Source organism: Marmota monax, unplaced genomic scaffold (assembly GCF_021218885.2).
Source record: "Marmota monax isolate L192 unplaced genomic scaffold, Marmota_monax_Labrador192_F-V1.1 WCK01_AAM20220418_F8-fsc00043, whole genome shotgun sequence".
Lineage (NCBI taxonomy): Eukaryota > Metazoa > Chordata > Mammalia > Rodentia > Sciuridae > Marmota > Marmota monax.
The window spans coordinates 13,737,553-13,763,854 of record NW_026691982.1 but is presented as its reverse complement, the minus strand read 5'-3'; the positions used below and the strand labels follow the sequence as shown (position 1 = coordinate 13,763,854).

At 40.8% G+C, this 26,302-nt stretch overlaps 1 protein-coding gene and 1 long non-coding RNA gene across 2 annotated transcripts in view; one reads left to right on the top strand and one right to left on the bottom strand.

The window, feature by feature from the left end:
- The window catches only part of Atp8a2 (ATPase phospholipid transporting 8A2), a 638,978-nt gene extending 628,061 nt beyond the window's left edge, over positions 1 to 10,917 (bottom strand). The window contains exon 1 of the mRNA XM_058580786.1: positions 10,695 to 10,917. Within this exon, the coding sequence (XP_058436769.1) occupies positions 10,695 to 10,770 (76 nt within the window). The 5' untranslated portion in view covers positions 10,771 to 10,917. The remainder of the gene's footprint in view (positions 1 to 10,694) is intronic.
- On the top strand, positions 10,707 to 19,113 carry LOC124094367 (uncharacterized). Its single transcript, XR_006852210.2, has 3 exons — positions 10,707 to 10,801; positions 11,591 to 11,666; positions 14,079 to 19,113. It is a non-coding gene; the product is annotated as an uncharacterized LOC124094367 (long non-coding RNA).
- The last annotated feature ends 7,189 nt before the right edge of the window (positions 19,114 to 26,302 follow it).

Below are 26,302 nucleotides of genomic sequence, written 5' to 3'. Positions count from 1 at the left end.
CCCCCAAAGCTCATATGTGAGACAATGCAAAAATGGTGAGTCATGAGATCCTTAACCTAATCAGTGCATTAATCCCTTGACAGGGATTACCTGGGTGGTAATTGTAGGCAGGTACAGTGTGGCTGGAGGAGAGAGGTCACAGGGAGCATGACTTTGGCGTATATATTTTGTTTCTGGTGAACCAGAGCCCTATCTGCTTCCTGTGGCCATGCCCTGAGACACTTTCCTCTACCACACTCTTCTGCCAGTATGTTCTGCCTCACCTCTGACCCAGATCAATGGTGTAGGCCACCAGTGTACTGTGATCTCTGAGTCCCTAATAAACTTTTCCTCCTTTAAAATTGTTCTCATCAGGTCTTTTGGGCACAGTGGCAAACTACCGGACCAAAACCCTAAACATACAAAGATCTCCTAAAATTCAACAATAGGAAAATAAATAATTTATAAATGGGTAAAAGATCTGGACAGATGTTTTACCAAAGAAGAAATACAGATGGCAATTAAGCATGAAAAGATGCTCCATATCATATGTCATCAGAGAATTGCAAATTCCAACAATAACGAGATACCACTACTCACCTATTAAATGTCTAAAATCCAAAATAATGACACCAAATGCTGGTGAGGATGTGGAGAAACAGAAACTCTCGCTCACTGCTGATGGGAATACAAAATTATACAGCTACTTTACACAGTCTGGCAGTCTCTTATAAAACTAAACATATTCTTACCATATGGTCCAGCAATTGCCCTCCTTGGTATTTATCCAGAGAAGTTGAAAACTTAAGTCCACCAAAAAACTTCACACAAGTGTTTAAAGCAGCTTTATTCATAATTCCCTAAAACTGGAAGCAACCAAAACGTACTTCAGTAGGTGACTGGGTAAATAAACTGGTATATCCAGATGATGGATACGGTACAGGGATAGAAAGAAATGAGCTATCAAGTCATGAAAATTCATGGAAGAATCTTGAGTACATGATTCCAACTACGTGACATTCTGGGGAAGACAAAACTACAGAGACAGTAAAAGGAGCAGTGGTTTCTAGGGATGGATGAATGGGCAAGGACAGGGGATTCTCAGGGCAGGGGAGCCATTCTGTATGATACTTCACTGGAGGATACATGTCATTAACATTAACATATGACACTTCAGTGCTGACATCATGGTGCTGATGTTATGGTGTGATGCTTCCATGCTCAATTCAGTGTTAACACAGACTTCACCATCCCCAAATGTCACGTCCACCACCTCAGCACAGTACTGCCTGCCTTACCCTGGTACATCTTATCAATGTATCATCTGCATAAAAGCTCGGATGATGGACTTGGGCCTCCTATGAAATAGCTCTCTTACCCTGGGTACCTTCAGTCATACTCTATGCCCATGTTCACAAATCCAAGGTCTCAGATGAGGGGGTGTAGCTCGATGGTACCGCACCTGCCTAAAGTGCGTGAGGCCCTGGTTCAATTCCCAGCACCACAAAATAAATAAATAAAGCCAAAATCTCCTTTGGAAAATATCCTAGGCTACTGGCAGCTTAACTCTTTATTTTACAGACTCACAGATTGGGAGCCAAAGCACCCTAACCATATACTATTGATACAAGATATCAGACTACTAATAATCACACAAGCATTGTCTTGGTTATCATCACTATATTTATTATCACAGCACATAATTTCTTCAGTACAGTTTAAAAGAAATTCCTAAAAATTCAAAGTCCTGAACAATTAAAAAAAAAAAGTCTAGCATTATCTCCTAGAAATAAAATTTATCTTTGTCTTCTCAGCAAGACCCAGGGATGCTAACAACCCAATGGTGTTTGAATACTATGATAGTTCATTTTCTGCTGCCATAATGAAATACCTGAAGCTGCCTAACTTTATAAAGAAAAGAGGTTTGTTTATCTCATGGTGCTGAGGGTTCCAGGCCATAGTGCCAGGATTAGCTCAGTTCTGGTGAGGATCTCACGCTAGATAGCATCACAATGGTAGGAGTGTGTGTGAGGGAGAGAGATCACATAGTTAGAGCAGAAGCCAGCCATGGTGACTTGACTGGCCAGGCTGGATCCTTTATAAAATCACTCTTAAGAGAAACAACTCAGAGTCCCACAGGAACTACCATAATCCCTTCTGAGGGCCAAACCCCAGTAGGTCACCTAAAGGCCTCCACTAGGCCCCACCTCTTAAAACACACACGGAGGAATGAGCTTCCATGACATGAACCTGTGGGGGACCAAACCTTGCAAACGACACCTAGAAAAGTCTTTTTTTTTTCTTCTGTATTTACTTCCTCCATTTTCCTGACAAACTTATTTGAGAAAGCAATAAATTATGGAGAAGATACATGTGAAGGAGACATTTCTAACTGGAGGACATCGTGCTAAGTGAAATAAGCCAGTTCCAAAAACCCAAAGGCAGAAATGTTCTCCCTGATATGTGGATGCTAACCCTCCACAAGGGAGGGGAAGATTAGAAGTTCACTGGACTAGACAAAAGGGAATGAGGGGGAGGGAGGGAGGATGGGAATGGGGAGGGAAAAAGAAAAAAATAATAAATCCAACTCTAGTGACTGGTCTCTGAGGAGGAAAAAAAAAAAAAAAAAAAAACGCTGAGATGCCTCTGGTCTTGAAGGCTGCTGGTGTGGGAGTTCCAGGGATTTGCCACTGTTCTCCCCAGACTGGGCAACACACAGGCAGGTGCTCCTTTACTCATAAATGAAGAGTGCATAATATTTAAAGATCTTCTCTACAAACATTGACTGATAACATCAGTCAACAGTCAAAGACTCAACTAACTGGATTTTATTAGAGATCATGTTCAGAGAAATAATAGCATTTCACTGTACTATGACCCAGTTCATTTTCAAAATTAATTTAAGGTGAAAATCTTAGATTATGCCCAAGGCATGTTTTTGAACATGGTAAGAGGAAGACAAAACAATCCTGAAAAGACTACTGCAGGAATCCAAAGACACTGTCTCTAGGGTCTTTCCCTCTGATGCTGTTCTTGGATCATTGGGCAAGTCCCTGGAACCCTTTTGTGTCTTTGGTGTCCCCACCTACAAATAGGAGTGCTGGTGGTCCGATGATTTTATTTCTGAAAGTCTGAAACTCCATGAATAGTCGATCAAAGATGTTTGGACTAGATTATTTGTAATACTGTTCTCTAACAGAAATATACTGCAAGCCACATAGTGACAATTTAAAATTTTCTAGTAGCCACATGAAAAAAGTAAAAAGAAATCCAGAAAATAATTTTAATAACATTTTATTTTGCCTGACATATCGAAAATATAATTTTTTCAATATGTAGTAAACGTAAAACCTATTACTGATTCCTTATAACATATTTTAAATTTCTCTTTTGTACTACTAGGCCCTGGAAATCCAGTGTGTATTTTACAATAACAGCACGGCTCTGTTCTGACTCACCTTTCCTCAAGCCACATGCGGCTAGTGGCCACTATACTGGGTGGCACAGTTCTATAAAATTTACGTTTCAACTTTGATAACCTCTAACTTTGTTAAGTTTTGCCAACTCTGTATAAAAGATCTTAGGCTCCGCCAAAGACAAACAATACCACTTTTCTACTTGCCCATGATCAGGAGAGTTCCTCCCTCATCTCTCACTTCCTGGTTTCCATATCTATGGAGTATAGATTTCAACTCAGCTGTTTCCCATAAGCCCTCTCTCTTCTCTGATGTTGCCCTGATTCAAGCCTCATTATTTCCCAATTGGTATATGATGACAGGCCCTGACTCTGCACTTTGTTTACAATCTTCCTTTCAGTTTGTGTCCAGCCCAATTTCTTGTTACTGGAGAACCCTTCTCAGGGGCCTGCCAGTGTTGGTATCTGCCCTTTCAGAAAACCTGCCCAGTCCCATCAGAAAAGCATACGGTACAATAGTTAAATAGAGTTAAGGAAATATATTTCCAAACATCCAGAAAGGGCAACATGAAAATGAACTTAGAGTAGACCCAGCAAGTGTATTTCTATTATTCTCTCCAGCATGCACAAGAAGCAGGACAACTTGGGGAAGTGGCATGTGGGGCTGGGGATACTACAGCAACAGTACACTCTCTTAGAGCTTAGCAATAGGTTCAGCTGAACCCCAGCTGCTGAACGAGTCTCCTTAGATTCCTGAGGAAAGAGGATCACCTTGTTTGCTATATATATACAGTAACAACTGCTGTGGGCTCTAAAAGCAAAAATTCTGTAGTTTTAAAGGCAAAGTTATGCTTCCTTGACACAGTAGAATGAGGAAAAGAAAGGGCAAATTGAAAAGAGTCTTAAATAAAGATAATCATTATGTAGCTAAAGATAGCTGGTAAGAGGCCTGATCCCCTGGCATACCAAGGGAATATACCAGCAGGCAATCCACTGTTTTCTCCATTGAATACAAATGATCTGCTCCACTCTACAAGGGCATCATGACCATGAAAAAAAAAAAAAAAAAAAAGGTGTCTTTGAACTTAGTATTTGCAATGAGATTTCAATGTCAGAATAGGGAATTCCTCATTCCATGGAGTAGTTTTCTTACCCTAGTTCCCCGTATAATCAGTCTCAGTAATGTGCTTAAAATATTTACAGTAATCCTGGGATCCTTGGTGCTGTGTGCAGCTAACACAGAATCTCTGGAGATACAAAAAGGGGAAGTGCACTCAAATACATCTCTGAAACATGAAATATACACATGCTGATAATCTGGCATAAGATTACACAAGGGTGGAAAACGTACTTCCAAATGCAAACTCTCTGAATCAAAATGAATGAGAATGAGGCCACTTTAAAAAATTTTAACTGAGTTTATTTGAGCAAAGAACAATTCATGAATTGGGCAGGATTAGGTCACTTTTTAGGATGAAATATGATGACATATCAGATGGTGGTTCTTACAGAGAGGTGGGAGGAAGGTAAGAGATGAACCATCAAAGCAAGAGACACGCACAAAAATAAGACACACATGTATGGTAACAGGTTGATGCAGTAAGTCCTCCAACAATGGCTGGTGAATAAACATCATCCCTATGCATGCACTTCTTTTTCTCTTTCTTTTTTATTTTGTTTTTAATTTTTTTTTGATGGGTCTCACTGTACTGACAGAATTGGTTGCTGGTTCTGAACCCCCTGGGCTCAAGTGATCTTCTGTCTCAGCCTGGTCCAGAGTAACTGGGACTACAAGCACCCCACATGGCTTCACACACATTCTATGGACACATAGACCCAGAGAGCCACGAGGACATGACTATTCCCCACTTCAGTGCCTCTCTATCCCCATAAGAGCCCTCTCCTGGTCTGGAGCAGGTCCTGTTTTCTGTTTGCCCTTGACAATGATAAGGAGAAACTCCCAGGTTATGAATGTGAGATCACTTTTATTTTTAGCCTTTCTTAATGGTTGTTAACATTTGCTCTGAGGGTTTTTACCGGACTAAAAGGATGTAAATAACATCTTATATCAGTGTCATATTGACGAGACGCATATTGAGTAACTGTAAAGATCCAAAGAGTGAGGGTAGAGACCCATCCTTAGAGGCACTGTACACACATCCTCTCATAAATGTCTAAAAACATTTTAGAGAATAATTTTAATTTAATCCAATTGTCTAGCCGGCACCTCTCTCAGATAAGGGCTTAAGATAAAACGTCTGTTGTAAATGTAAAATCAATTATTAAACAACTGAAGCTATCAAGTGAGGTGCATATTGGCCACCTGGAGGCACAAGGCATACTACTTCCAACAGGAGGTGATAACCTTCAGAGGCACCAGGGGACGAACATTCTAAAAATCAGAGTGGCTGGTGAGTGTTCATTTCTGCAATCACATATGCCTGGATAACGATGCTGAAAGAACACTCAAATTCCTCTATCATGACTATGCAGTTATTTCCTAGTTAGGCCTCCACCATTAGATTTAGGGGGAAAGGACAACTGAAGTTCTTGCCTTTTCTGCTATTCTGTAGGGTAAATGTCTAGGTGAAGGAGTTTGTCTTAGTTGATGACAGCATTAGAAATATAACATATTGCCTATATAAGCTTCATCACACATGAAATAATTAACACATGCATTTGTGTGCACATCACACATACCACTACAAACCTTGTGAGGCAAAAATATCCTTGTCTATAAGAGAAGTAAAAGAATATGTTTAACCATAGGGGTAACAAAAAGTGTAAAACTTGAATCCAATTCCCTCCAAACCTAAAATTTGGCATTTTTTAAATTTTTTTTTGTTATCAATGGATCTTTATTTCATTTATTTATATGTGGTGCTGAGAATCGAACTCAAGGCCTCACACATTTCAGGCAAGTGTCCTACTGCTGAGCCACAGCCCCAGCCCAAAAATTTGGCATCTTGACCCCCACACACATATACTTCCAAACAAAATCTAGACCTTTAGAATAAGCCCAAAAATTACCCAGGACACAACTCAGTCAAATCTTTATTGAGTAGTTACTAGATGGTGGAGAAAATGGAACCCAGAGAAATTAGACCCATGTCTGTCTTTATTTCTTATGAAGGAAGAGCAAACAATGTGGAATGAATGAATTCGTTCTGTTCACCTCACATGTGATATAGAACTAGGCTGATTGGAGATTGCAGAATGTTCACTAGACTTGGGAATTAGTTGGTTCTGCTGGAGATTAACCACTAAGCAAAGAATTTCTCTGTATTTTTTTTTTCATCCTGTGAAATGAAGGGATTAAATGATCTCTGGGATATCTTCCAGCTCTTACGTTATAACATTACAGCTCCTTGTATTTTCAGCTGCCCTGATTCTTCTCCTCAAAACTTGGGGCAAGATGTTATGGGAAAGCAAAGTCCATATAGGAATTCATGTTTTTAAAAAAAAGACATCTTTCATGACCAGGAGAGGGCAGGAGAGATAGATTAGGTGTGAGATTTACAGCAGAACTCCCAGGACAGTTTCTGGAAGATCTGCAATCATTGGGTTTGGTATTTGGTCTGTGCACTTGCTGCCCACCTGCTCTTTATGATAATCTTTTATTTAGCCAAATCCAGAAATTCAATAAGATAGGTTGGAAACTTCTGCCCTGGACAGTACTGAAGTTGTAGTCCACAGAAAACAACTCTCCTTTCCTATTTCCACTCCCCACTGCCCCCACACACTTGCCTAACTTCCCTATTCATGCGTGTGTGTATCACCTGTGAGTGTATGTGGAGAGCGGTGATTTGGACCATGGTCTTTAACTGACTTAAAGCTGTGGCTGCCCTTTGCCAAGGGAATATTCTGTGCAAAGGTACAGGATGTGATTTCCCAGGAGCTATGGCAGTGCCCTGATTGAGGAAGTTCCAAGCAAAGATGCGGAGTGTTTCATGCAAAGGCATGGAACCATAACAGTCTTGACCTTGAGCTCAGACACCAGCTGCTGGGGATAGAGAATTCTGAGCATAACAAAATAACCACAATATCTTGCAAGTGCTGAGACCTTTAAGCCTGCCTGCTTTGGAGAAATTTTCCCACAAATAACTTTTGGATGATAACACCTATATAATAAACATGCTGTGCTAGCACTGGGTCACTGTTCCTCCCAGAGATCGGTGTCCCACCCAGTCCCAGTTTTCTCTTTGTAAATGTTTGTGAGTCTTTATTAATCCCCCATCACCCCTCGCCAGTCTTTAGGGTTAGCTGTGCGGGTTGTGGCAAGCATAAACTCAAGGTTGGATAGGAGTTGCCAGCCCTTACCACATGCCTTGTAATCAACCCCTAGACCATGAGCTCTATGAGTACTCACCTGCTCAATTCACGGCTCCATCTCCAGCACTCAGAATGGTGCCTGGCACAGAGTAGATGATCAATATATATTTGTGAAATCAATGGCTTTGTTTCCATTCTGTCTCCCTTACTAGATTAAAAGGATCTACCTTGAGCAACTGCAAGCTCCATAAGGACAAGAAAACCCCGTTCTTATTAGTCTTTGGATTCCTATCATTGAGCAAAATATCTAAGACACACTAGCACAAAATAGATCTTTGCAAAAATAGAACTGATAGAAGTGCAATAGAATAATCCAGATAAAGAGAGAAGTCAAAGATGTCTCCAAAGAGATAGTCATCTCAGAATTGCTTTACTAAATAGTACTCTGCTTAGCAGAACTTGAAGCTGACTGTGACCTGTGATCCTCTTATGGAAAGACTGTACAAAATGAGAAGCAGCAGACTTCACTGAAAAATCACATATCTTTAATATTTTTATGGGATTACACACTGTCAGGCCCTTTACCCAAGTTTTTATGAGTCAATCCTGGAAGCCCATACTACTCAGGTCCTCTTCTTGCACATTTATCATAGAAATGCTCTAAATAGACCCCATCCCATAAAATCTTTCATTTGTCTTCTAGAATATCCACCTCTCAATAATGAGATTCCCAGACGCCCATCTCTCCAAATACTCCTGAACCTTCTTACCTTAATTACTCTGCTTTGAGGACCCTGCTCCTCACTGTGGCTCTCAGACCACTGTTCCCCACCAAAAGTCCCTTAATTTGACATGTGTGCCATCACACTGTCCTGCTAGAGGATCAGTCTTAAAACATGCTCTCTTGAACTCACATCTTCTTCCTGCTACTACTCAATTTGATTCCTCTCCACTCGCTTTTCTGAAAAAAATGTATCCAAAAGAGTTTTCTGGACTTGCTGTTTCCAATTCTTGTTCTCTTGTTATCTCTCTCACCTATTCTATCAGACATTCTTTCCTATGATTACACAACAGCAGCTCTTTCAAGGTCAACTGTGACCACCACAAGGCTAAATCAAGCACCAGTGCCCAAGCCTCCTCTTTCTTGAGCTCTCAGTAGCATTCCTGCCTCTCTGGGCTTCCAAGCGTTCTGGCCATTCTCTCAAACACCTCTGTTGCCCCCAATTTCCCCAACCTTGAAACACTGGAATGCTCAGGATCTCCTCGGATGCTTCTTTTCCAAGCTACATCTGTACACACTGACATCTGGGTACGGTTATGTAATTTATAGGGCCCGGTGCAAAATAAACTGTGGGTACCTTCTTTAGAAATTATTAAGAATTCAAAACAGCAGCAGTAAAACATTAAGGCAAGTGCAAGGCTCTTCCAAGAGCTGGGCCCTGCCCATCTTCAAGCAAGAATGCCTGGAACCAGTCCTACTAAGACAATTGTTGAATTTGTATTTCTGACCTTGAACACACCCCTACACCCCAGATTTATAAACCCAGCTACCTACTAAGCATACCCACTATACTCTCTAATGGGCATCTCAGGTGTGATACGGTCAAAACCAAATTCCCTCAACCCTCCCACCTCCAAAGGAGAACCTGTTCCTCTGCAGTCTCCTCATCTTAGCAAGTGGCAGTATTCTTGCAGCTTCTCAGACCAATCGCCTTGGAGACACCTTTGATTCTCCCTCTTTACAAGGCCCTCATCCAAAGCATAAGCAAATACCCTTGGCTGTACCTTCCAAAACAGAAAGGTTGTCCCCACCTTTCCCCACTCTGCTTTCACATTGGTACAACACACCCCTAATAGATTACTGCAGCCCCTCCCAATTGTCTCCCTGTTTCCACTCTTTCTCCCTTGTCTAGACCCTGAAGCTGATGGTCCTTTCAAGAGGGAGGTCTCCCCAAAATGAATTTGAAAGTGCCCTGACTTTGCTCAAGTTTAACAAACCTTCATCAAAATTACCTAAGAAGCTTGTTTCCCTCTCACATTACTCAACTACTGAAATATGAAAGTCGCTTATTTTTCTATGCCTATTTTCTCAAAACAGGAAGAGGGCAAGTGACCCCAGCTCTAAACCCTGAACCTTTCTCTTGTCTCCCACTTGCCGAGAGTCCTGAAACAGTAAGAAACCAAATCTTTAGAAGGTCCTTTTTCAATCTTGCATTACCTAGCGTCTAGCTAACCCATCATGTGTCATAACCACAGATCAGCCAATTCCACAAGATCATGGTTTCTAAATATGTTATATAACATAACAAAGGACTCAAACCAGGTGAGTGGTTGGGAAAGCTGTATTTGAAGTACCCAAGAATGCTACTGTTTTCAAGGATTTCAGTCGCAATCAATATGTGGAGCCTGAATGTGAGTCTGTCTGCCTGCCTGCCTGTCTTATCTGTGTGAGCTTCTGGACACAGTGTTTGCACCGGTTATGGTGAGCTAGTATACGTCGCTACTGTGCGCGCGAGGACCCGGGCCCCAGGTGATAGAAAACACTCCACTGCTCTGGCTCTTAGAACTCTGCAAAAGACACTGCACAACGCGACGCGGCCGCCAGCAGGTTAGGCCAAAAGTCCCCAGAGCCGACCAACCGCGCGCACCGCCGCTGGGAACACTGCCGGCAACTGCGGCTCTAGTAACGTCCATCAGTCGCAGCAACGCGTGGGGCGCACGGGCATGCGCGCAATGCGCACACACGTACACACACACACATACACACACACCTGTACCAGGCGGATCTGGGGTCTCTGACGCCCGCCGCCCCCTTTGCCCGAGCATTGGTCCGTTTAGCCTCCTAGGTGCATTGGCGCCACCCCATCCCCAGTACAGAAAGAGCGTGGAGTGAGCGGGTCCTGCAGCCCCAGCAGCCCTGGGAGGAGGGGGGCCAAGCACAGGGCGGGGCAGTGTCACATAACAGCGGGCGCGCCGCCCCCGCCCCCAGCCCGGGCCCACCCTCCCCGCCGCGCCCCTCCCGGCTCACCCACAGACGAGCCGATCCTCGCCCTCCGCTGCAGGGACATCTTAAGAGCTTTGTCCAGGCCTGCACCCTTCAGCATCGCGCCCGTGTCGCTGACTCGGCCGCCCCGGGTGAGCGGAGAAGGCTGAGCGCAAGGCTGGGCACAGGGGCCGCGGCGCGAGGGCCATGGGAGAGCCGGCGACTCTCTGGGCTACGGACTGGCGGGGACCGCCGGCGCCCGTGCCCCACCGCCGCGGAGGCTGCGCGGTTCGTGCCGCAACGGCCAATGCGGCAGCGCCCGCGAACGCCACCGCTGCGGGCCCCGCTGGCCCGGGCTGCGGCGCGGGGGGTGGGGGACCGGCAGTGCTGCGGAGAACCCCGCGGGAGGAGGAGCGGGCTGGGGAGGCTGGGAAGGACCGCAGCACTACGCAGGACCGGGGGCTTTCAGGTGGCGGGGAATGCAGTACAGTGAGCTGATGGGGGATTGGATTGGTGCTTTAGGGAGGCTGTTCTAGAAGGTGGCAGCCCGGGGGGATTCGGGGTCTGAGCCTGTTTGCTACCTATTTGCCTGCTTGTCAGTTGCCATATGATGCAAGCGGAGGCAGTGTAACTCCTGACCTTCTACTTTTTCGCAGTTTCTGAGTCTGGCCTGGTGTTAACTGCGTAGTTTCTTCATGAAACAGATATTTCCAAGATATCTGATGTATGGCCTCGAAACTCAGAGAAGTCCTGGATCTGCAGCCCCCTGGCTCCCACCCATCACAGCCTGTCTAGAATTCTAAATAGTGGCATGTTAGAGCTATAAGAATAGTGCACCTAACCACACGCACACCAGCACCTTCTTGCATAGAAACAAAATTATTGAGAGGTAAGGTGACTTGTCCAAGGTCACTCGATCAATTTTTGTTTTCTTTTGTCAGTGGATGTTTAAACTGCTTGGTCCTCTGGGCAAATTGAGAATATCTGATGAAATTCTGACCTAAGTTAAAAATTCAGGTAAGAGTCTAATCATGTGTATACCGATATGATCATTTCATTTTACATAAAGTAAACACCAGGGACGGACAAGGAGAACAAAGTTCAGAAAGAATCAATGGCTGTTTCAGTCAGCTTTTTCACTGCTGTCACCAAAAGACCTGACAAGAACAATTTTAGAAGAGGAAAAATTTATTGTGGCTCACGGCTTTCTGTCCACAGATAGCCAGCTCCATTGCTTTGTGCCCCAGGTAAGGCAGAGCATCATGGTGGAAGGGTGTGGTAGAGGAAAGCAGCCCAGGACTTGGAACAAGGAACGAGAGAGAGAGAGAGAGAGAGAGAAATTGCCCTCACCATGGACAAAATATATATATATACTCCAACGGCACATCCTAGTTAATACTCAATTAATCCCTATCGGAGGATTAATGCACTGATTAGGTTGACTCTCATAACCCAATCAGTTCACCTCTAAACTTTCTTGCCTTGTCTCACACACGCACTTTTACGGGACACCTCATATCTAAACCATAATACTAGGGATAGACAAGACTAAGTGCCGCCCCCACCCCCACCCCAGCTCCTCCTGTCTAGCCTCTGCTAAGGATTTTTCTTAGGAAAATCCAGAAGGGATGGGAAACTTGTACTGAAAAGTGTAGGCTATCAACAGACTGGACTAAATTTTAGTTTCAAGTTCGATTTCTTGTCTGTCTATTCAAAGTGTTTCCCATTATAAATTAATCTATAGGGAGAGTTGAAGACAAAAAAAAAAATTCTTAAGCATTCAGCTGAGTTTCAGGGTGGATGTGTTTTCTTTGAGTTTTCCTACCCGCTGAGAATGTAAAGCTGGAGTTAATCCTAGCACTGAATTTGTCAAAACTTTGCCCCTAGTGATTTAGCACATTTTCCGTTTATAATAACCCCTTGAAGGCTAAGCAAATTTTTGAAAAGGACTTGAAAGAATAAGATTTTTTCAGCCCCAAACTTTAAGATCAGTAGAAAACTTTTGTTGTTAAATATAGAACATTTACAGACCTACCCAGTGTCCTACCCTGATTTCACACAACCCCATTACTGCTTTTATTTCCATGTTTATATTGCAAAAAAAATAACAAAAACTGTCCTGACAACTTTGTGGGAGTTTAAGACAGTTCAGTTGGCACACTTTGAACATCAGTAACATGAGCCCATTCTTTCTTATTTTGGCTGCATGGTCCTAAAAACAATCAGCTGGGATCCTTCTTTCAAGAAGCTATTTTACACAAATGAAGCTGATTGTAGTGGCACATGTCTGTAATCCTAGCAACTGGGGAGGCTAAAGCAGGAGGCTTGCAAGTTCAAGGTTAGTCTCAGTAATTTAGCAAGACCTTGTCTCAAAATAAAAAATAAAAAGGGTTGGGTATATTGTTCACAAGTAAAGCACTCCTGGGTTCAATCCCCAGTACAACAGCACTTAAAAAAAGAATAAAAAAAGCTTCAAGCCACTTCTTAAGCCCCCTTTCTTCAAACTGAAAAAGTTCTGTTTCTTTTGTCTGTTAGTTTCTGCAGTTCTGGAGATTGAACCCAGGGGCTCAGGCATACTCTACTATGCAAGGGCACAACTACTGAACTATACCTTAGTCCTAGCCCTGTTTCTTTTAAAAATTTGTGTGTTTCTTTATATATATATATATATATATATATATATACACACACGCACACACACACACACTTTTAAAAGAAAATGGCATATATATTTGGCATATTAAAAATATATTACTCACCCATATATCCACTCCCCAGTTTAGGAAACATTACAGTACAGGCCCAATGGGAGACTATTTACCTTCCCCTAATCCCTTTCTTTTCTTTCTGTTCCCCAGACCAACTTCCTTTTATCCTTTCTTCATTGAGTGTCTTTTTTCTTTCCTTGTTATTATTTACAGACTAATGAACTAAAAGTCAATCCTGATAGTAATAGGCAAGGGTCCAAGGTGGACCATTTCGTTGAAATCTTTTTTCTATGAGGTTCTTACTAACCCATTAAGTCCTAAGTTTTAAATTCTGCAATTATTTCAATTTCAATAAAATTAACATAGGTGCATTAAAATAGGTTGGAAACCGTAATCTAGAGCTTATATATTATTGACTGATACTAATATTAATATAATTATTATATAATTATATCATATAATTATATTATATACTATATTTTTATAGGCATTTCACTTCTGGGGTGATGGGGTAAAATGGGTTATATAAATATATTTTGATTACTTAAATCTTTTCTGAATTCTTCTCATTTTTACACATTGTTATTAGAGAGCAGTGTCCCAAACTGTGCATAGAAGAAATATTCAGAAGAACTGTAAATCTCTGTTTTCCCAATGACAAAAAGGGCAATTGTCCCAGATCCTTCCTCCTCTATCAATCATTTCATTCATTCATTCACAGTCATGTCTGGCATTTGGTGGCTGGCAGCTGGGATTTTAGATGGGGCTGGAAACTGGTGTACTTATACATGGCCTCTCCACCTGGGATTCCTTACAACATGTTGGTTGGAGTTCAAGTGTGAGTTCCCAAGAGAGTATCAGGTGGAAGCTGGTATTGGAAAGCATGGCCTTGGAAGTATGCAGCATCACTTTCACCTTACCCTGTTTGTCAAGGCAGTTACAAAGGCCCTGTCAGTCCAAGGGAGGAAGAAGTAGACTTGACTTTCTGATGGAAAAAGTGGCAAGATTCTGGAAAAGCACAGAGTTGGAAACATCGTTGCAACCACTTTTGGAATTGCAGTCTGTCAGAACTAGCAACATGCAAGATTAATGTTAATAAAATATTATTTATAATTACATCATAATCAAGTAGTAGTCATGGAGAAATTCTTGAAAGATGTGCAAGACCTACATGCTGAAAACAAGGCATTTGGGATCCTAGAGAACAAAATTGAAGGACTTATACTATTTGATTCCAGATCTTTCTATAGTACTAATACTAATCAAGACAAGTAGGTTATTGAAATAATAGAGAGGTTTTTAAAGTATATCCAAGCACATATGGTTGGCTAATTTTGACAGAGACACTAAGACTATTCAATAAGGAAGACAGTCTTTTCAATAAGTGATACTATAACAACTTAATAACCATGTTGGGGTGGGGAGCTTTGACTCGCTAACCACAAAAAAAATTCAAAATGGATCATAAACTTACAAGTGAAAAAAAAAGCAACGTGCAAATCTTCTGGAAGAAAGCATTGAGAATATATTTCACACAGGACGTAGAAAAAACACTAACCATAAAAGAAAACATTTATATAACTGGACATCATCAAAAAAAAACTTCTATTCAAGAAAAGAGACCACCAAGAAAGTAGATAGGTAAGCCACAGACTGAGAGAAGATGTTCACAATACATTCATCTGACAAAGGACCCATATTTAGAATATATAAATAATTCCTGCAACTCAATATTAAAAGACATCTAATTTAATAAAAGTGGTCAGAAAACTGGAACATATTATAGATGAGATATACAAAAGTTTAACCAGTACATGAAAAAGTGCTCAAAATCATTAGTTGTCATGAATAGGCAAATTAAAACAATATTCTATACACACTCACTAGAAGGTCAAAATAAAAAGATTGACTCAAATATTACAAAGGATATTGAACACCAGAACTCATGTTATTGGTAGAAATGTAAATTGTTGGTACTGAGGATAGAACCCAGATGTGCTTAACCACTGAGCCACATTCCCTGCACTTTTTTATATTTTATTTTGAGACAGGGTCTTGCTAAGTTGCTTAGGACCTCACTAAGTTGCTGAGGCTGGCCTTGAACTTACAGTCTCCTGCATTAGCCTCCAGAGTCTGTGGGATTACAGGCATGCACCACCATTCCCATCTTGCTGTATACATTTTTTTAAACTTGTAGTTTCTCATAAAATTAAATATACACCTTCTCTATGACTCATAAATTCCACATCTGATATTTCCGCAAAAGAAATGAACACATATTCTATAAAAATATTCAAAATGTAATGTTAATAGTTGCATTATTCATAATAGACACAAATTGGAAACCATCCAAATACCCATCAACAGGTAATGAACTGGTCTATTCCTATAATGGAATATGACTTAGCAATAAAAAGGAACAAATTAACAAGTACACATTGTGTGTATGTGTGTCTACACTTGTGTGTATGTCTCTCTCTCTTCTTATAAAGCCACCAGTATTCTGTCATGTGCACAACATCCTGATGACCTTTTCTAATCCTGATCTCCTGACAAAGGGTCTACTTCTAAAGACCATAGTTGAATTAAATTTCCACCCTCTTAGCAAAAGCAAAATATGAAAGTTTATATAGTAGGGTTCAATGAAATGAGGTTTAAGGAAAAGCAAAAATAAACTCTATGAGTTAGGTTATAGAGATTTACTGGGAAGGAATTCGAAGGCACTTTTGGAGATGATGGAAATTTTCTATTTTTTGACAAAGAAGTGAATATTGGGTGTATATGTTTGTTAAGACTATCAAACTGTACAGTTAAGATTTATACATTTCACTGGAAATTAAAACTCAATTTTTAAAATGCTAATAGGAAATTAGTTTTTAAAATGCTTGAACTACAATATAATAATGTTATTTATAATAGCAAAAAATCTGGAAATTAGGCCCATGAGATGAGAATAAGTTAAAATTTTTTCCTTTAAAACCCCTAATTCTCTTGAAATCAACAAATTTGGAAGGCTATTTAATGAATAGAGAAAATATTTATAGTGATTAATAATGAAGAAAGTGCAAATGCAAAGCTGTGTGTATTTTGTAATCCATTTTTCAATAGATCACAATTAAGTAAATTCTGTACAATTTATCTTTATTGATATATACCATATATCTGTATATGAAGTATTAAAATACTAACAGTAAATTGGAAATGGTGGTACACACCTGCAATCCCAGGAACTCGGGAGGCTAAGAAAGGAGGATAGAAAGTTCAGGATCAGCCTCAGCAACTTAGCGAGGCCCTAAGCAACTTAGTGAGATCCTGTCTCAAAATAAAAAATAAAAAGGGCTGGGGATGTAACCCAGTGGTTAAGCACCCCTGGGTTCAATCCTGGTACAAAAAAAAAAAAAAGTTAACTGTAATCATCTCTGAATGGTGGTCTTTATTTTCTTTTTTATACCTCTCAGTATATTTCAAACTTTTTACAAAAAGAAATGGTGTCTTCTTAAATGAAGTGTAGAAGTACAGTGAGTCTACCAGCCCAAAGTTATGGCTTCCATCTAAAGCAGGGCTGAACATGTTTCTAGGATGAATGCGCAGGATCAAAGCAAGTTCTGCTTGCTGCTATGGTTTGAATATGGTTGTTCCCTCTGCTCCTGTTGGAATTTAATCCCCATTGATATTAAGAGGGTGAAAATGTAATCTAACTATGGTTTTTAGATATGGGACCTTAAGGAGATTGGGATCAGAAAGGTCATCAGGGTAGAGCCCCCATGATTGAATGCTGGTAGCTTTATAAAAAGAGAGAAGAGACAACAGAGGAAACACATGCTTACGTCCCACCTCTTGCCATGTCATGCCCTTCAAGCAAGAAGGCCATCACCAGGATGCAGCGCTCTGACCTTGGATCAGAGTTGTAAGCCACTAGAACTCTCTTTCCTTTGTAATTTATCTGATCTGTGGTAATGTGTTATTAGCAACAAAGAATGGGTTAATACAGTTGCCAAGCCAAACCCAGGGGACAGAAGGGACATGATAATAAGAGTAAAGCACCTCTGTAGCAGATGCCACACAGCTGCAGAGCACCGGGTAATTCAATAGCTAACACCACAACTTGATGACAAATTAACTAGCTTAATAATAATGATTATCACAGCTAGAATGTTAAGTGCATACATTGGTCATTTACTCTAGCTAAATGAATTACTTGGGTTTTCCCTTTTAATTTTTCAAAATAATACAAAGACGAGTACATTATCACCTCTGTTCTGTAGGTGATAACGGCTTGGAGTTAGAGAAGTTACAAATTTGCTTAAGATCAAACAGGTAAGTAGTCAGTGGAGATAGAATTAAGCTCTTGTCAGAGTGTGTCTCATGGTCACACTCATGATGTTGTGACTATTGCATTCCCCTCCTTCTCCAAAGAAGTCTTTCAACAGAGAAGAGGTTAAAAATAAAAAATAAAAAGTATTTCTCAACAGTGACAGTAGCACAAACCGAAAATCGGACTTTTGTATAAACTGCGTAAAGGGCTTTAATTGAGCATCTGTATTGTCTGTCACTTCTGCTGACTAAAGACCAACAAAGGCAGTTACTATTTTGACCACATGAGCACATGCACTCTCCTACACAAAATGAATTAAAAACTCATATTTTACTAAATTCTGAAATTTCTCATCAACCCTCTAGTCACTGAACATCTGTTGCTTTTTCAGGGTTTATGAATGTTCTCTCCTCACTCTCTGTGATTTGGGGAATAGAACTAACAATATCACAAATACAACTCTTCATCCAAGGAGTGGGCTGGGAGCTTCCCAACCAATTAGGGCAAGTCTCTCTAGAAATCTGGAAGTGATCATGTGATCTCAATAGAAGCAACCAGAGGACTTTAGAGAGGCAGAGTCAGTCACATAAGCCCCCTCCACACACCCCAAGCTTGAGCTCTAGGGAGTCTGTGATTTGAGGGGGTTCCAGAAGCCCTCTTGGCATCATTCAGGAAAGACCTTATTATCTAGCCACAAGATTCATTTCCTGATCACGTTGTTTGCTCTGGTTAGTCTAGCCATTTCTGAAGCTCAGGCTACTTGCTGGACTTTTTATGACAGAATAAATTCCATTTTTTACTTGAGATTATATATAACTCTAGAATGTTTACCTAGAAAGGACTTAGGGAAGGAAAAAAGCTAGAAAACATATCTTAAAGCTGTGGCAAGCACTGCTTTCACAGTTTGGGGATAATGGAGATTAATGGGAATGGAAACTAAATCCCTGAGCCACTCCCAGGAGCAAATGCTAGTTATTATATCACTTGTAAGCAAAACAGTGTGGACTAGTACAAGTCTCTTCATCCTTTCTGCTCCTCTTCTCCTCTTTATCATCAAATTTACCTGGAACATGCTATTATAAAAAAGTGCTGTGTGTAGATGAAAGAATATCACCATCAAAATGAAGCAACAGCATTACTTCTCAAAATGTTTTTCAACACTGCTGACTTCAAAAATAACATGTGCTCATAAGCTCAGCTGGTATGTCGGCTTTCAAACCTTTATTCCCAGAAAACACTGATCTACTTGAATGGGCAAAGATTAGGATCATTCTAAAAAAGAGCTTCCCAGGGTACCATGCTGTCATGTCCTATCACAAAAAAAGAAAAATCTGTAATCTTATATTCTACATTTATTTCTACCTTCTTATTTCCATATATGTGATGCTAGAAGAGTAATTGAGACCAAGATGAATACAGAGCCCATCAGTCAAAAATTGCCCCATCAGTGTCTTCCTTTCATTTACATAATTTTCCAGAAATAAACTACTTTCTAATTTCCATTCCTCAAACGTGTTCTCAATTATTTTCTTTTCTTAGAGAAAGCTTAGGATTCTAAGAATATAAACAGTGGACTTCCACTTATAAATTTTAAAATATCTAAGGGAGGAATTTCAGAGAATTATAAAAACTTTTAAATACTTGGTTCTCTTAGTAACAAATTACACAACTTAAGCGTGGTTACAATGCCATGGGAGACAATTTTCATAGATAAATTTTTACATCAGCATTTATATTAATCCTAGAATATTACTTATCATCAGAGGAAGTTGATCTTCCATTTTTAGATGAATTTGAAAGATAACTGATATATAATTCTTTCCCCTCTTCCTTGTTCTATTCAGTTTCATTCAGTCCCTCTTTCTCTGACTTACACTCTGTCATTGTAAAAAGTTTATTGCCCTTAGGGTTCTCATTTGGGTAGTTTGAATGGAAATCTCATTAAAGAAACCATGAAACAAAGAAATGGAATTTTTTGACCAAATCAATATTGTGTCTACTGACCTTCTTTTCCCTGTACATGAATTAGCAAGCAGATCCCTGTAAGCTCTGAAATTCAATGATAAAAAAAGATAGTAAATTCCATGTGGTATAAAATACCTAGTATTGCTGGACACAGTGGGGCATGCCTGTAGTCTCAGCAGCTGGGGAGGCTGAGGCAGGAGGATTGCAAATTCAAAGCCAGCCTCAGCAACTTAGTGAGGCCCTAAACAACTCAGTGAGACCCTGTCTCTAAATAAAATATTAAAAAGTACTGGGGATGTGACTCAATGGTTAAGCAATTCTGGATTCAATCCCCAGTACATAGAAAAAAAAAAAAAAAACGTAGTGTCACAATAGCATTAACAGCAGTCAACCATGAACGGATACACCAAACCTTTCCTTGCCATCCCTTGAGCCAATAGATATCAGACTTTCACATGTAAGGGAAATTTTGCCACTAATTAAATATTGAACTGCAGATACCCCACTTCCTATCCTCTCCTAATTCAATAAATCTTTATTTATATAAGCCAGTTGTATATGAATTTTTATAAGCATTTTTAAAAATTTTTTTAGTTATAGTTGGACACAATACTTTTATTTTATTTATTTATTTTTATTATGGTGCTGAGGATTGAACTCAGTGCCACGCACGTGGTAGGCAAGTGCTCTGTCTCTGAGCCACAACCGCAGCCTCTTATAAGCATTTTATATTTATGAATATATATATGAATTTAAATTTATATATGTATGATCTATGCCTCCTTCTGAAAAAAAAAACTACTTTAGAGTCAATCCTACTTTCTACATTTTATATAAATAGAAAGCAGAGGAAACTTTCATGTCATTGATCCACCTAGAATGGCCCCCTGAGCATTGGACGGCCAACAATGGCCACTGTCCAACCACCCAAGAGTTAGAATTGCCACTTATGGGCGAAGATAGAAAGATTCTGAGAGAATGGCGCCTGGGCGAGATGTGTAGAGATCCAGAGAAAGAAGTGTGTTTATATGTGGAGGTGGGGATACGGGCAAGATGTGATTGTATGCACAAGAACTGGGGACATCTTTAGCCTGGGCCCACTTCAAGCATGGCATTCCTCTCATGAGCTGGGAGGTGGCAGAGCAGGGAGGCAAGCTGGCTTGGATAGAGCACTCATTCCAGGACCTCAGGCCCCAGTGACCACCTAGGAGTTGGTTTTGAATGCCCATTCTCTGACTTGGAAATAAAGCTGTCATCCTGGGCCATCTTTCCTCCTCTACCTATAATCACAACCTGAAAGGCATTTTATTTATTTATTTAAATTAGGTATATATGACAGCCGAATGAATTTTGAATCATTGTACACAACTGCAGCACAACTTTTTATTTCTGGTTAAAGGGGAATGGGGGGAAGGCATTTTTGGCACAATATGTCCTTTCTGACTTCGAGTCAATGGAATGCAAAGGAAAGCCTGAATGTCCAGCAGAAAAGAGACAATGTCTTGGATGGACAGTGGTGTGAATTAGGTAATTAATGCAGAGTTTGTAGAAACATCGGCAGTTTACTCATACTGAAGCAGACCAGGCGTCCCCGCCCCCCCCCCCCCAAAAAGACCCTTGCCATAATTAAGCTTAAGATTTTTACAAAGGGTGTTGACAAGATATCAGGAAAAATTTCTGCAGAGGGCTGAAATTGTGGTTTGTAACTTCCTCTTTCTTGTAAATGCCAGGTTTGCAGACTAAACTTGTGAAACTTCTGTCTAACCTAAGAATGTGGGACAAAGAGCAACTGTTTTGTACCCACCCACTGACATGTACCAACCCCACTGTGTATAAATCTAAAAGAATTTCCAGACTCAAGGTCCAGAGATTTTTAGGCATTAGCCCCTCTGGGCTGCAGCTGCTAAATAAACCTGCTTCCTGAAAATTCCTCAGGTATCTAGCTTCATCTGTACTTTGATCACTCACTCCACCCATAGGCAACTGCTGTTCCCTGATCTTCACTCAGTTTTAGTGCAACTTATTAACTTTGTGAGAGGCATTGTGGTTAGAGAATGTGATCGGCACCTTTCCATAACCAGGTGCTCATAGACTGCACTCTATCATAATTTGTCTAAGATGAACAAGGGAAGAAGGCCTGTGTGGCCACCCCTCCTGTCTAGAACAGGGGATGCCTGGAGTGCATAGGAGACTGCATGGCATGCCGGTTGAGCGACATGTTGTGCAAACAGAGCAAGGACACTGTGTACTAAATACAGACGGTAATTATGAGTGCTTTTACTTTGCACATTTTTTAAAAGAATAATTGTTAGCAAATGAGGCTAGAACAATTGGAAACCGTATGCAAAAAATAGGTGAATTTAGACTCTTCCATCTCTCATTTGGAAGTGAACTCAAAACAGATCATAGACTGTTACATCATAGTGGGTTCCCCAGCTTGTGTTGCCCACGTGGCATGGTAAGACATGGTATTCTCAGATGATTGGTTCTAAGACCCCCACAAAATTCATAGATTCTCAAGCCCCTTATATAAAAGAGCATTTACATAGAACCTATACAGGGCCTCCTCGGTAAATTATACCTAGATAACTTATCATACCTAAAACAATGTAAATGCTTTGTAAAATTATTATACCATATTATTTAGGAAATAAAGATTTTTAAAAGTGTACATAAATCAGTACAGATATATTTTTTCCACATATTTTTCATCCATGGATTCAGAACCCATGAATACCAAGGGCCAATTGTATTTTTTCCCAACTTTAAAAAAAAAAGGTGATAGAGCACTATTATTGCATAAACAATTTCACTCCTACTCATGTGTTGAGAACCATATGCATCTCTTCCCTCTCCATGTACCCTGAAAGCTGGGACAGAAGATTCCTTCTGGAACAAGAGATAACAAGCTTTAGGGATAGGGTCTAGATGTCCTGATCCTGTGAGGGTCTCTCTCTCCTGCTCTCCTGACTGGACACCACCAGAGTAGCCACATGTAGAAGTTCCTCCAGCTCAGACTTGAGGTGCCAGAGACAATAGAAGAAAGGCAGGGGGGCTCCGACAGGTGGAGTTTCCACTGCATGGGAAGCATGGCATGGCTGACTTCATTCATGCAGTCAAGAACCATTTTTAAAACTGTCTTATTTGTTATGAATGATGGACCTTTAGCTTTATGATTGATAGATTATTATTTCTTTTCTAAAACCAGTGGATTTAAATGACCCTTCTTTAACTGATGAAGATAAATGCTTATTTGTTCACATGTTCCAAAGTACAGGGGGGCCAATTCTATGAAGGACTGAAATAGCACCCCTGATATATACAGTATGCAAAAGACACTATTTACTTGTGTAAAATCAAATCAAACTTTTGAGACTAAGAAGTGTCTGAAATGAAGGGCTAATTGAAATAGATACAAGCCAAAGGGTAAAAGGACCAGTCCTGAGATACATTCCGTAAGTGGAAAGCACCATAGCCAGACAGCAGTCAGAAAAATGTCCCTGGAACTAAGGGCCAGGGCATGTTTTAATGAACTTTGTGGGGAGAAAAAAAATAAATTGCTACACTGAATCTATATGGGCTTTGGACAAGAAGGGCAGGACAATGCAAAGTCAGAGAAGTCCTGGGATGGGGTGAGTCCATAAAGAGGAGTTGCTGTTGCTTCTTTGTTCTAAAAGTAGAATGTCAAAGTGATGGCTGATGTCCAGCACACAGGAAAGGAATGGGGAGAAGTTTTTTTGTTTGTTTTGTTTGTTTTGTTTTGTTCTTTCTCTTTGTTGATTTAGCTTGAAGCTGGGAGTTAAGCTGGTTTCTCTGTTCTCTCTCCTCTCTCCATTATCTAGCCTGGAGCTTTATTTAGGTATCTCATCACTTGGGGAAAAAAAAAAAATAAGGTTTGGACACCCTTCCCTAATGGAGCAATCCGAAAGAAAACAATCAGCATGTTATGAAAAATATAAAGGCTTGCACTCACATCCTCTTCAACCCTTGAGGCCCCCACAAAAGGGAATGGAATTCAAATAAGCCAAAGCACCCTCTCTTGGCTCCTGAATATGGATAATTACATAAAAGAGCATAACCTGAAGGCAAAATTTAGAGAAATTTACATTTAATATTTGTTTCGCTGTCTGCTCCATCAATTCTATGGGCTAAAAATATTTTAGACACATTAATGCCCCTGTAACATGAACTGTCGATGTCGTTTTCTCACTATTCTACTTTCTCACTATCTACTTTCCTCTGAGTTTTAAGAGCAGCAGCAAAGGGAGATGAAATATTTCAGATGAGGCTACTCCTGAATTATTTAACAACCAAAATGCTTTAGGTTACATTTTGGCAGAGTATCAAAAGTGCACTCAGGATGTTCCTAGCATACTGCCCACTCAGGAAGGAGACAGGAGTCTGTTCTCATCAGTCCTTCTCTAGATAGGGTCAAGGAGAAAAGTTGGGAGAGAGAGCACCCTCCAAGCTCCCTAAGGTGAGGCATGATCTGGCTCTTTCCACTGCCCATCCACCCTGCCTGGCTACAGTCCTCCCAAGAACCAGTACCTCAGCCAGTGGAGGCCACATGTCCCCTGATCATGATACAGAACAACCACACCTACCTCTGTGATTTGGAGCAACCCTGTTTTCTTAACAGATTTGAATATTTGCCAGTATGAATCCAGTTATGTCCTCCTAAAGGACAGTGGCAATGTACACCATTTCATTTATGATTGAATTTTAAAAAACAAATCTATTAAATTCACCTAGCAAAACTCTCCCCCCAGATTAAGGAGAATGAAGTGCCCATCTTATGAATCAAAAAATAGAAACTTAATTCTAAGTAGACATTATCCAGGTTATCAGAGACTGATGAGAGGTCTGCAGATCTGAGAGGCACCCCGCAGGCACCTCCCCATACATGCTACAATAGTCTCTCCAGGAAAATTTCCCAGAAATAGTTCCCTGGTGTTCTACAAGGTCACCAGGCTTGGGGTCCTTATGCATACATGTAGTGGTGACCCAGCTTTTTCCTGCCTACACTAACAGTCTGAATCAGAAGAGGAAATGAAGACATGGAAGGATCCATGCAGAAGAGAAACAACAAGTGAGGAGGGAAGGAAAAGAGAAGGAATGAAATGGCAGCAGTTAGGCCAAAGGCACCAAGCACTATCCCTTCTGGTCAACAATCCTGCAGGACCCTTGACCCTACCTCTGCCTTTCTCTTCAACTGCAATAGGAATCAGGGTCTCTGTACTGCCACAGAGGTATCCCCCAAGGATGCCCAGGCCAGCTCAGCCATTACTTGCACTCATCTGGACTCCCTGGCAAACCCACACTCTCCTCCTTGAGTGTACAAACATGTGCATAGAAGAATGCACACCTCTACCTGCACACACAAACTTTTCTTCTAGGAATTAGCCCCTTACCTGTTGTAACATCTAATGGCTGCAGGGTCCTGAACCCCAACTCCCTTTCTCTCTAGCTGGCAATTGTTTCAGAGGTTAACATGTGTCGGCAGCACTAGGAGGAGGGTTGTGGTTCTAGAAGGTAGACTGGTCAAAGTGTCTGGCTCAGCTGAGGATTGGTGTTGCTGTGCTGAGGAGCTATGGGGATGGTTTCTGGCTTGCTGACCTGTGGACCCAGAGCACAGACACAGTGATCCCAGAGTTACCCTGATACACATTGTTCCCAACTCAGGGTCAGTGCAGCCTTTCAGTAGATCTTGTCAGTGTAGTATGTCACAACTTAGAGATAAGAGGAAACTCAGAGAAGTCAGAAGGGCCTGATGATAGGAGTTGGAAAACAGAACAGCACATTCAGGAGGGTTAAAAGAAGAGATCTTTACCTGAGAAAAATTCCTGAGAGCTGACAGCTGGATCTTGCAAAATCTAGCTTGTGGCTCACTATATCAATGTGGCAAATTAGTAGGTGTTAAATTTCTATCTTTTAAGGTATAGGTAGCTTTTCTAGTTTGAATGATTATATATCACAGGACACAGTGGTACACACCTATAAACCCAGCTACTTGGAAGGCAGGATGATCACAAGTTTGAGGCCAGCCTGAGCCTGTCTCAACATAAAATAAAAAGGACTGGGGATGTAGCTCAGTAATAAAGTGCCCTGAGTTCAATCTCTAGTATGAAAAAATGAAGGAAGGAAGAAAGGAAGAAGAAAAGATTATGCATCATTTCATACATTCATTTGATAGTTAGTATTTTTCTTTTGCTAACTAGCCACTGAAATTTTTAGTTGTTTTTCTTACTGTAAATGTTTTTCCATTTTGTTCTTTTTCTTTCAATTTGTTTATAATGTTTTTTTTTTCTTGGAGGAGAAGCAGGGGCTGTTATTCCCCTGTACAGATTATTCATTATAATTCTATGAGTACAAGCAACAGACACTGATTATGGCTAGCTTAGGCAGTCACGGAATTTATGAAAGGACACACAGGCCCTCAGATAACCAATGGCAAAATGGAACAACAGAGCCGGGGGAGGGGAAGGCCCTATGATATTCCAAAGTGCAGGTACTAGACAGTTGCTCTGACTGTGCCCCAGAGTCACGCTTCTGGGACAGAGTCAGAGTGGCCAACGCTCTGTTAGCTGCCAAGCCTGCATGGGCAGGTGACAGGAGTAGGGAGGATTGAAAAAGCCTAGTTCACACAGATAATCACAGGTAATGTG